General features: G+C 36.2%; 1 protein-coding gene across 1 annotated transcript; it reads right to left on the bottom strand.

The window, feature by feature from the left end:
* Positions 1-1,217: 1,217 nt before the first annotated feature.
* On the bottom strand, positions 1,218-12,757 carry LOC145590021 (uncharacterized). The gene is made up of 10 exons (XM_081646751.1): positions 11,951-12,757; positions 9,868-11,491; positions 7,967-9,379; positions 6,224-6,576; positions 4,319-6,009; positions 3,339-3,768; positions 3,087-3,249; positions 2,133-2,236; positions 1,948-2,039; positions 1,218-1,712 (listed from the first exon to the last, which is right to left on the bottom strand). Exons 1-10 carry the CDS (start codon positions 12,214-12,216, stop codon positions 1,639-1,641), a joined length of 6,210 nt encoding a protein of 2,069 aa, XP_081502877.1. The 5' UTR covers positions 12,217-12,757; the 3' UTR covers positions 1,218-1,638.
* Positions 12,758-12,916: the final 159 nt, after the last annotated feature.

Here is a 12,916-nt window from a genome sequence, read left to right as displayed (position 1 = left end):
AAAAAAAAAACAAAGGAAGATTTGTTTTTAAAAAAGTTATTATAACTCCTAAATGTAAATCATGTATTTTATCTTGTTGGTTTATCAATTTATCACTATATTATCTTAGCTTCAATTTCTAGTTAATTAAAAAAAAAAAAAAAAACTACTGTAAAAGTAAGTCACATAAACAATCAAATTCGATCAAGTAGTGTTTATATCTACTATCTAGACATTAATTACAAAATGTTACTAGCCTCAAAAGCTCATACACGTATTATACGAAATACAAAGTATTTATATTACACTTACACCCTTTGAAATGTTGTAATAAACATATTAAAACACTATGATATCCATTTACACAACATAATATCGTGCTACTTATCAAATTACATATGATTAAAAACTTACTACAATTATAGGAGTACAAGAACCAACTCAATAAGCACGGCAGTTGTAGCAATAACAGCCCGTTGGGGCCCACCTTCCGGCGGTACATACACCGTAAGGCTTTCGTCTGCCTTGGAAAGAAGATATGATTTTAACGGCGAAGATGATGAGTAAAGGGGTGATCAAGAGCAACCAATTAAACTCAAACTCGACGGTCTCAGCAGCTTCTTGAGAAACAAAGTAGAATTTTATGCCAAGAAAAAAAGAGATTAGTAAGAGGATTAGGAGAACTGGGTAAGGAAGAGGTCTTAGAGTGAATCCATCAAATATAGAGGGAGTTCTTCTTGGTGGATATGTATAACATTGATGATATGAGTAGTTTACCATATTTTTATTTCAAGAACAGTGGTGTTTTTGGAGAGGGGAGTTTCAAAGAAAAGGTTGGGATTATTAATTAAGGTCTATCAATAAAGTTGTCCGCCAAAAAGATGTTAATTTATTGTGTTGCGCGTTTGTGTTTAGGATTATTTCTTAGATGGGGCTATCATGACGTATATTAAAAGATGTCAAATTCAATATTGAGATGATAAAAGGAACAAAAATCCAAGGGTATTTTTGTAATATTCTAATCTATTTTGGAGTTTTTCTAAGCAAAATGGAGATATTTTTGCAAGAAAAAAACAGGGTTTGATTAATTTTGTCACCTCATAAATGGAGTTTCATTAGTGGGGCACTGCCGACCTGTGTAGTGTGTAGTGCCGTGGATATGGGTTGATGTATTGGGCCAAAATGATTGGACTTCTTTGATCATTAAATTAATATATGTGCCACTATATTGTGTCGCTATTAGTGTCATACTTCGTATTATCCAATCGGATTGCCTATGTAATTAATGTGAAAACTATGATTTGCTAAAATAAGTGTAACAATTTGAAAAAGCTGTGTTCCTGACTATAAATTATTGAACTATTTTCCTAAAACCCCCCATCTTTTCCCACGGTATCGTTCTCGTTGAGACAAACACAGCTGGCCGTCTTGAAAGCAATTTGTCTCAGCTGAATCTGTTCGTTGTTGTGGCCTGCAGTGCATCAATGAGGACTTCGATAAGAGAGCTTATATTGTGCTTTTCTATTGCCGCCACAAGATTTGTGTGCAGCTAGGTGCATCTAGTATGCATAACGCAAGGCTTCAAAATTGTTGCCGTAGTATCATGTAAACAACGGCAATCACATTAGAGAAGGATAATACAGAATGCTGTCTACTGAGTCACACTTTTCCTTCATACTGTTGACGTTTGTGATCATCCTTCAAACTTGCCAAGGTGCTTCTGCAAGTACCCTCTGTAACAAAAAACAACAAAGTCAGACTTAGAAAACCACTGTGATCCATCACGATTGTTTATGTACTTGTGCACTGTCAATTTAAGAAATATATGCGTTAACAAATTCAAATTTTTTTTTTTTGAAAATCCTCCAACTATTTATAAGAGATTAACATACAGATACTCTATGTATGTTAGCAAGGAATTTTTCAATTTAATTGGTGATTTGTTTCGTATTTTGCTTAGTTGCTTACCTCCAAATTTAGTATGAAGATGCTGAAGGTCATCCGCTGAGCAAACATCTAGCAAAGCATAGATACCTGGCCTAAGGGCTTCATCAACTTCCCTAAAAATACATAGAAGAGAAAATTGTAATTTTTTCGTACAACTACAGAAGTAACCATATAATACTCGTCAGAAGTCTAAAAAGAAAATTTACCTTTTGATTCCCATTTTCAGTGGACCATAGCCTGAATAAACCTTTATGTATTCTGATAAGAACATAAAGCAGTGTTGACCTAAGTTATCCTTCTGCTGTCCAATCTACAAAATATGATACACAAGACAAAATACGAAATTAAAGAGGGAGTGTAACAGAATCCAGTAATTAAGGTTCCAAAGTCAATACTATGTAGATATGTCCACGAGAAATTTAAATAAGATTTATGAACAGCTATCAACTCGTACTGACAACAATGCGCATCAGTAATAAGTTAATAACAAGGCCAGAAGTGAATTCATAGGCCTCTAATGTCCTAAAGAAAGATTATCTTATGGCTATTTCACCATTGAAGTCGTATTACTTAGCAGTGACCAGCTCCAAGTGTAGTAACTACGAGAATTCTACTAGAACAAAGTTCCTAAAAACCATATCCAGCTGAAAGCTTTTTAATTCCCTGAACTAATGTACTGCACCAATATTAGTTCCGGAATAAGTACCCAAAGTATAATGAATATTATAATTCTAAATTACCAATTGTAAACCCCTGGGCTTGAGAAGGCCCTGTCTAGAAGACAAGCCCATTCTTCGGGGTGATTGTAATATTGTCCGCTTTGTATTTTGTTCACCATAATAAACTATGATATAGAAGTCAGAAACCTTATGGACTGATAGAAAAGTGCATGTCCTCGGTATAAAAGAACCCATGTCTAGACCAGTACACTTCTCATGTAAAGAATCGGTCAAAGGACCAACTAACCACAAAAGAAATTCAACATGGAGAAATCAATGGAAATTTGGGAATATTGCAAAGAATTTGGGTTTCAACTAATTGCAAAGAAAAAACTTTAAAAGAAACATCAATGTAGATAATCATGATTATTATCAAGCAATAGAGAGCTAGAGACCAAAATGAAATGAAAGGCAGATAACAGCTGTTAGCTTAACACATACCTCTTCATAAACCCTTCTCAGATAACTGGCACATTTTACACCATCTTCCAAAACCCAAGTAAAGTAAGCCTTTCGGTCTTCTGAGTCAAAGTTAATAATCTCCAGACAATAGAGGAGTGCTTGAAGTGAAATTTGAAGTTCAGCAATACACTGTATACATTCACTAAAAATTTACAATATGGTTAGTAGACATACATACAAAAATTGCTGAAAGCAAGAAGAATGTCATGAAAAAAAATAAGAAATATATACCTATTGCGGTGTTTAACAACTGTCCACAACAAACGACAAGATGCCGCATATAAGTTAACTGAGAACTGCCTGTCAACCGAAAAGTAACTTTCAAGTTCTTCACACTCTTTGCCGTCCAATCTAATGGAATTTTGATGAGAATCTTTGCCTACTTTGATGAAGCAAAAGCCTTGGAAAAGTGCTGCTGGTATACGCAAAGACTGTCTCACATGATGGGAATCTAGGTGAAATTGAGAACGTTTCCCAGAAATCCTGTTTAATACCTCAACACACATGAGAACCATGGACCCCGAGTCAGGATCCTTATTCACTGCAACACTGTTTGGTTTTGTGTGGAATACTGAGGGCCCTTGTAGGTGTACAATAATATTAAATAATGATGAAAAAAGGCTATTGATCTGCGATCTAATGACATTCAATTGGTTTTTCCCTGCAACAGAATCAGACATCAAACATGTTACAAATACTAGTCATTGCATCAACATATAAGCATGTTTAAACCAAGCTATCTGAAGGTTTAATAAACAGGAAGTTAGAGCCATGTTCATGTTCTGTTCATATAGCTAAGCAATGCCTATCACCAGAATATTAGCACTGATAAGAACGTAAAACATAACAGGACAGAAAAGAGTGACACGATTTGAGAAGTAACAGAGCTTGCATCAACTGTCTGTATGCCTTCTAACTGAATTTGATTTTATACAGGCTTTCTGCTAATTCTCAGCAGAACAAATACAACCAAACTTCTACTAATTTAGCAGGTGAACTATTTACATACCTTGCAGTTCTTCATCAGACATGCATTACTCTCACATTTTTATCACACTTTTCCAACCCAAGTTAAGGTAAGTAAACTTTTTTCAGTGATAAATAGGGCCATGATAAGTCAACAACAATCAAAAAAGGTCTCAAGTATTGTAAAGGCATTATATAAAAATCAACTTACAAAACATTTTTAGAAAAGTTTTGAGCAGAAGTACCTTTATAGAATTCAAGAAGCAAGTCCAAGCAATCAACAGAGCCTGCAACCATCGCAGAGACTCTACCTCCGGCAGTACCTTCTTTTTTTACCTCATAGATTACTGGAAAGCCTTCTCGTAGACCGAATAGTGCTCGTTCTAGAGCTTGCAAAGCAGATAATAGGAGTGGTTCCGATGGTTTCTCAATGAGAGATTTGAAAGACATCCTCAACCTTGCTTTGAGATTGTCTAAACCATAGAGAGGGTCACCGATAGTTGATTCATAATCTCTTCCTTCAGTATATATCTTGGCACTTGAACCAATATGAGAAGCTAACCTAGCTCCTTTTCCTTGTAAAGAACTGCATTTTCCGATAGCTTTCAAGTGCAACTCTACCAATTTGGTGTAGACATTTCTAGTTGTGATGGAACTAGTTGATGTAAATAAACTCCCTATTGCCTCCAGAAACTTAACAGAACCATCCAACCAAACAAAAGAAGATGAACTCGGAAAATCAAGCATTTCCGAGAATTTTGTCAACAATACTTCAGAGCATCCAAGAAAATTTTGAACCAAGTTAGGCGACAAGGAAGGAAAATCAATCAGCACGCTTAGCCTCACAATTGCTGAAGAAACAATAAATAAACCTCTCAAGAAAAATGCTGCCTCTAGATTCTGGCCTTTTAAGAAGCTCCCCAACAAATCAATTTTTAGACAGTTGTAATTGAATGACCTAAATTCTGTGAGACCGTTAACAACGGAGTGAGAATTATCTGACTTCAACCTTTTCTTCTTTCGACTAGAAACAGAACCATTTGAAAGATCACATGTAGCCAAGGTCGTCAACTCAGAACCTGAATTCCCAATTTGATTCTCAAGTTCAGTATCAATTCCATTCTTAAGCTGCCCCTGGCCATCAGACATTTTGATTGGGTGATTGTTGTGAAGAAAAATCTGAGAGGACTTACCTATGAGCTCCATCACAAGATTCATAAAACTGACTACTCTAGACATGATGTTATCTTTACTCTTCATCACTTTTACTTTCAAATCATCACCACTAGCAAGGGTATCATTCAAAGCGCACTCCAATCCCCATAGCAATCCTTGAATGCAAGATATAACAGAGGACAATTTACTCAAATCTACAGGTCGACCATCTACCTCCATATCTCCATCACTGAAGGCCTCTTTCAGAGAAAAAAGGGATTTTTTTGTCTCTTCCTCCAATACCTCAACCATCATAATCACACCTTTGCAAACTTCGACATCATTTGATAATTTCTCAGAAAAATTAAATTCATTTGAAAGATTGTCATCACAATTAGAACCAGACTTTCCAGTGCTTGTGGGACTGGCAATTGATTGAATTGCTGTATAAAATTGGTGCTTGCACAGAGTGACAAACACGTATGAAGTCTGATCCCTCAGTGAAACAATCAAATCACTACAGTTACTACTGTTCTGTGATGACAATGTATTCCACCATGTACTGACAATCTTCACAGATTCCAACAGCCAATGAATAGATGATGGAACCTCTGACAGTATTGGAATCTTTGTGGGATTACAATTTTCTGATTTATCCGCGCAGAATGCCATTAATATATATTTTAAAGCTCGGCGACATGAAACCAGTAGTCGAAGGAACTCGTGATGGTCATGAACATACGGTGATCTGTGAGCACCTAGTAAGCAGCCAATTATGAGCCTGGACAATGAAACGTTTCAGATGAGCTAGCAGTCATAGGTGAGATAAGGTTGAGAAAACAAGAACATCAAAGAGTAATAAGGACTGGAAAGGAATAAGAAAAATCAAATTAGGATTGGTTACACATAATTTTGCAAATTACAACCCAAATAAAAAGGGAAGAGGGGAAAAAAAAAAAGTAGACATGAGAAAGAAAAGTTAAACGCAACATAACCTTTCAAAGTTAATTAAGTAAATCACAGAGTGTGAGAAAGATTTGAAGCTTAATGTAATCTCACACATCTTGCACAAGAGGTTCAGCACACTTTGACAACCAGCAAGAGGGTCATTGGTCGGAGTAAATGACGTTCCTTCGTCACTTTGTTTATTGACTAAATCACCATGACCACGACAAGAAGTAATCAGTTGGTCCCTCGCAAATAGGGCAGAGTTCTGAAGCACACCAAGAGCATAGGTCCAATCAGAGGAACCAAGTTCAGCACCAGTGTTTGTCGAATCATTAAATAACCGAGATATACACTTCTTTAAAACATGGCAAACCCTCGATGGCATATACCTGCGCACAAACTAGTAGAATAGACCATGATCATGTATTATCTCAAACCTATCACTTAGCACAAGAAAAAACATTGACAAGATGATATGAGGTTCAGGCATCAAGTAAGATTGTACAACTTGGAGATTAAACAGTAAGAGACGAAAGGATCAATTTTTGTTCCTAATTAACAGTATTCTTCAGATTTCGGGAGTAAAAAATCTTTCTTGATGAAGCAGCTGAGGTATTGAAGATCAACCTCTCATCTTTAAGAAGTTTACAACTCAGCCAGAACAATGATTTTCAAAGCTGAAAAAAGTGATGAATATTCTACCACCCAGGTCATTTACTTACTTTGTTTAAGTTTTGATTCTTACAGACATTGACCTCCAAATCATACAACCCTCCAATACTGATAATAAATACAAGCATCTATTAAAAATTCCAAATCAAATAAGACATTATATAGGTAGAGACATCCATCCAGAGACTTCCACTGAGATGCATAGGTCTTTTACATACAAGCATGGCCACTTAGGACAATTTACTTGGGATTTTCTAATCAACATCATGTCTGAGGAGTGAAGACAATTTATTTTGACTTATAACCGAACATAAAAAAATCTCAAAAATAATTTTAGTTTTCATATTTTTATCTCTAATTTTCAAATAAATACTGAAAACTGAACCAACAACGATGACATAACATCAGTAAGACATCCTCAGATCTCCATAACCTCGCCCAAATTACCACCACCCCCCCCCCCCCCCGCCCCCCCACACACACACAAAAAAAAATAAAAAATAAAAAGGAAAGAGATCAATATTGATGCTTCTTTTTTCCAATCCCTGTCTATTTATGATTCAAAATAGATGTTACATTAGCAAGAGAATTCAAGAGTACACCAAATAATTGCCTTACCACCCATATCAAAACCAATGATATAATAAGGATAGACATCACACTATCATAGGCTCTTAGCACTTAATCATTAAGTAGGAAGATAAAACAGGCAGGAACAAGCTGAACGTCTCCTTGTCAGACTGTACCACAGCAGTGGAATCGTTGATGCAAATTCCGTAAACAAAGATAAATGTATTATGTAAAAGGAAAGTACGGAGTTTCTAGGAAATTCCCAGGGAAACAGATTACTGTTCTAAAAAGAGACATATTTGCGGGCTGATCAATCTATTAGATGATGTCATTTGCCAAAATATAGATATGTGGTGCAATTCTGCTACAAAATTCCTTAAAAATAACCCTAATAAAATGTGACCTACCATTTAGGGACAGGGAAGTAATAGACGAATAGAAATAGGAACAACAGCTAAGTCTAAAGTAGGTCAGGTTTTTTAATTAAAGAAATAAATAATAAATAACTATGTATATCAATAATCAAGAAGAATTGTATTGGATCTTACTCTTTGATCATAGAAACTGGTATCACGAAGAAGTTCCTGTGAAATTTGATGCTTGGTAACTTTCATTGCCTCGCCGGCATAATTTTCATACTGCTTCTCGAACTCCCCAAATCTTCTATATGGAAGTGAATTCAGTATTAAAAGTGAAAGGAACAACTTCAACTTCTTCTTAGTAGCATATTGGCACCATATATCAATATTGTAGCAAATAATCCACCAGATTGCAGTAGGTAATGTTTTTTCATTCACTGTACAGACACCCAAATCCCAAGAGTCAAAGAGCACATACTGTGGGGCTGGACTAGCTGTTCCACTAGGAATGAAGGTAGGCTGTTCATTCTCGTCCACTGTGGAAAGATATTTCATGATGAAATTCGTTAGACCAGCTGTTTCTTGCTTTAAAGCCGACAAAAATTTCTCCAACTTCTCTTGTTTTCCTTCATCTTTACATAGAAGTGATTTATCAGCATCATCCGCCGATTTGCCATTTCTTCCATTCTCACTACACCACAAACGATACTCCACACAATGAATTTGCCTACTTAGATCAACAAGTCTTTGTAAAGCCATCATATGCATTACATAAATCAAACAACAGTAATCTGTGGAACCTTCTTGGAAAATATTATCCCTTAAATGTTGCATGATACTAAGAAGAGAAACTGAAGATTTGACCCAAGAAAAATATCCTTTATCTTTAAATTTCGTCCTCTCCATGCAATTTTTGCCAGAATAAGCTGTATAAAAGTCAGACATCACTTTTGACATCTTTTTTGATGAATCAGGAGGCATGAGGCTCAATGTTTGGCGATACAAGCTTCGACAGGATACATACACACGAAAGAAGAATTGGAGATACAAGGGAACTTTATTTAATAAATCATTTCTGCATTCCACATTCTTATTTTGAGTTATTCCCAGCACTGAGAAAACAAACTCATCAGAACCATCTTGCTCCAGGGTAGTCAAATGCCTCATGCTGGGACGTAAAACCACTATCAGCTCCTCTATAGACTCCCCCATACGGTAACTGTAACCGGCAGAAACTGAGAGTGAATCCAGGACTAGAGTATAAATTTCAGACAAGACCACACCCAAAATTTCTGCTTGAGCGCTGATTCTACAAGAATGAACATCTCCAACTTCATATTCATCTACCACAGAATTGCCAACTTTCATCCACTCCAAACAATCCAATACGTCAGCAGACAAAATTTGAACAAAATCAACAGCCTGACCTTCAGGTATAGATTTAATCACATTGCAAATAGCAAGCCTAAACTTTTGAGAAAACAATAGCAAACAACCTGATTTGGCAAATTTATCATAATGTAGGGAGGAGATGTCAACATCTCCTTGATGAAATGATATATGCCTCAGTCCTTTACACAGTGCAAAAACAGCACGATCCACCTACATAATAATAAACCATCAGACCAATCAATGGAACATAAAATGTGTAAAGCTGTAAACACTACTTGTCCTCAATTTAGAAAAAAGAAATACTTGTAAAGAAATTGTGCTATTATGTGTTATGTGGCAAAAGACAGCAATTTAAACGCATGCAGCTTAATTCAAAAAATCCTGCTAAAATGGTACCAAGTACTGTAGGAACTTGCTAGGATGTATTAGGTGGGAAAAGACAGCAGTTTCAAACACAGCCAGCATAATTATGTACCACAAGGACTATAGAGAAGATGGAACACTTCCAGCAGCTATTGCAACCAGATTATCAATAACATAATTAGGGGTTTTGGAGGTGGGGAGTAAGGCCAATTCATCGAAAATGACCTATTATAGAAATGAAGAGCAAATTTAATCTGTCAACTAGAAAGCTTCAATTCACATTCACATAACTCTCTGTCAACAAAAGCAAAATGTTCAGCGAAACTTGCACTAACCTGGCGAAGCTCGCTATAGAGATTAATTAGTCGGCATCCAAGGTCAACTGTCACTGGATACAACTTGCAGTGTTGTGACACATTTTCTGAAGAATGTTCTGATGCTAAACAGGTTAGAATCATAAGCCATATGCTAACCAAGTCATCACCAATGACTCCATACTCAATATCAAGGAAGTTTCCAACTACAAGAATGAACTCTTTGGCCAATGAGTTCAATGTTTCAACTTCCACAAAACTATCTAAGCTCCATGTTGACAGAAAGAATGGATTGAATTCAGCATAACACGACATCAATAGACCATAGCTTATCTTGAAGAAATTCAGACAAGCCCCTCCAGAACTATCCTCTGTTCTAAGATAGGCGCTTTCACACACCATGCTAGACAAAATCCTATTTACAGATTTGAGAGTGTGGTAAAAATTCAGTAAGGAGGTTCCAGATTGAAGGTCAGACTGGAGATTCTTACTAAGATCAAGTAACAACGGCTCCATGGTAAGCACAAAAAAATCGAAAAACGACTTCCTTGTTTCTGAGGCAGAAGTCGAAGAAGTATGACTCTTCTCTGAGGTCAAATTACTAGCCTTTGAAGGATGCTTTTTATCTTGAGTTTCAATGGTCCTCAAACTTCCAGGATCCTGCGAATCCCTCTTCAATTTTTTAACACTAATAACAAACAAACGGAACAATTCTCCTATACCAGACAAAGCCTTTATCTTTCTCTCAGAAACAAGATTTTCCACTTTGTCAAAAAGGTGTCTGTGATAGCTTTTGATGGCCGTTCTTGCACTTTCCAGTTTTTGATCAGCTGAACTGTACCTATCTGTGACGTTTAAGCTAAGATATTCATCAAGGTGAATTGGATGAAACAATCCATAAGAAAGAATCTCCTCTGCCAGCTTGACTAAATTTTTCACCAGAACAGGACTTCTGTCCCTGATCTGATCATGCAACAAACCAAGCAGGTGCAACAATGATTCAAGAAGTTTATCTACAAAATCACGAAATCCATTTTTGCGGCAAGGGTGCAGCCTCAGGAACTTGGAGAACGGCTCAAGCACCAAACACGAGAATTCTGTGATCAAGTTCCGCACACCACTATCTTGACTAATGTCATCATACATTCTAATAACAAGTTCAAGCACCGAGCTAACAGCCACTGCCCACAGATCGAGATTTTCACTCAACAATCGGCAATTGGAGGAAAATATCAACTTTAAGCAGTCAATTATAGTGTTAAATAATATCATTTCTACATTAGTAAAAGTGGATTCCATGACATCTGTGTCAGCAATATTAAATGAATGCAACACACTCTTAGCCACACATGAAATAACCCTTAATAGATCCCGTGATAATCTTAATGAAACATGCAGCCTTTCAGACTCCTTCAAGCAAAACTTGAGTATCTCCCAGCATCTACAATCCATGAAAAAATGTGGCCCCTCGGACTCCTTTTCTCCTGCCCTAATTTTCTTTGCAGAGGTGATCAACAATGACTGAATCCGATCACTAATGCGTTCTATTAATCTTGAAATACTCAATGTATTGGACTCCTTCTCAGAGTCATCATCTCCTTTACTGGCCCTCGAATTTACAAACTCAAACATTAACTCCACCTTCCTGCATTTAAAACATTGTATTGGTTTAACACTATCCATATTCCTCTTAAACATATTCAAAGACCATGATTGCAATCGACCTAGTCGAATCAAGCAATCCACACATTTTAACAATAAAACCTAAATTTCAGCTCTTTCACCATGCTAGAGGCTCTAAATTTTTAACCCCCAATATTCTCACTTGTTCACATTGTAAACAATAAAATTTCCCAAATACTTATTCATAACTTAAGCAATAAAATTGATAAAAATAGCAAATTTGAATAAAACCCAGAAATGTTATTCAGTAGTGTAAATTTTCCAATTACTTATTCATAGTGTAAACGAAAATTAAATAACACCCAGAAAACCCATTTCAAAACCCAGTAAATTACACCTAACAAACAACATAATCTACAAAAATCAAACATAACCCAGTTCATAAATTCAACAACATAAGATAAAATCAGCAAAATTTTACTTGTGTTCATTGAGTTCATTGTTTTGAATTGCCAAAGCGAGGTCTAAATTCCTCCATAAGTGGGGCCCTCCAAAAATCCCCGGAATTTGTTCCTCCACCTCCATTTTTTCCAGCTTCTGTGTCTCTGCAACTGTGCATTGTTCTTCATCTTTTGTATCGTTTAATTTGCGAGCTGTTTTAGAGGGTTTAGGTAAGTCTTGGGAAGTTGCGAGTTTCCTCTTTTTCTTCTTCATTGAATCGTTTTTAGTTGATGTTGAGCCAGCCATGGTAGAGGGGCTGCAAGGTTGCAAAGTATTGGTTCGGGGATGGGAAATGAGGAAAGGGTTTTACAGGGTTTTAACAAAGAACAAAAAGAGGAAATTACTTAATTAATTATTCAATTTTTAAAAAAATTAAAAAAAAAAAAAAAAAAATTGTACGTAGTAATATTACAAGCAAAACCTTTATTTAGAGCTAAACCTCTTACATCAATGATCACATTTACTTACTACAATGTCAATGTAACTTATTTTGTTGATCTATGTGAGATTCTTGAAATTTCTTGTTAATTACTCCGCAGATCATCGCTTGAGAATAGAGGAGGAGTAAAGGGTTTACTCCCAACTATTTTGTAGTTGGTAGGGCTCGAACTCGTAACCTCAAAAAATTCCATTACCAAGTTTTGCTTGGTAATGGAATTTTTTTAGATAGAGTGGTTTCTTTTGAATAGATAAGTTAAAAAATGAGCCAGACCCAGTTGATATCTGATATCAACAAACTTTTGTTAATATCACCAATTTTTCTCTCTCCTCCCCTCACATGACCAATTTTTTCTTTCTCTCTCCTCCATTCCCATGGCCACTACTTCCTTCTCTCTCCTCCATTCCCATGCCCGAGGTCGACCACATACGCGGATCTACAGCGGCCAACCGGCCGGCCAAAAAAATGACACCCTAGTAGCAATTTATGAAAATTGGGGCCATACAA

Source organism: Chenopodium album, chromosome 17 (assembly GCF_948465745.1).
Source record: "Chenopodium album chromosome 17, dcCheAlbu1.1, whole genome shotgun sequence".
In the NCBI taxonomy this organism is placed as follows: Eukaryota; Viridiplantae; Streptophyta; class Magnoliopsida; order Caryophyllales; family Amaranthaceae; genus Chenopodium; species Chenopodium album.
The sequence above is the reverse complement of the archived record's forward strand: the minus strand, read 5'-3'. Positions and strand labels throughout refer to the sequence as shown.

What these genes read in the sequence shown, in the direction of transcription:
- LOC145590021 (XM_081646751.1), bottom strand. Translation starts at nt 12,216, where the DNA reads ATGGCTGGCTCAACATCAACTAAAAACGATTCAATGAAGAAGAAAAAG. An exon ending in TCTATAGCGAGCTTCGCCAG is followed by an intron (nt 9,380 to 9,867) that starts GTTAGTGCAAGT and finishes ATTATTATGTAG; the next exon opens with GTGGATCGTGCTGTTTTTGC. An exon ending in TCTTCATACTAAATTTGGAG is followed by an intron (nt 1,713 to 1,947) that starts GTAAGCAACTAA and finishes TTTTTGTTACAG; the next exon opens with AGGGTACTTGCAGAAGCACC.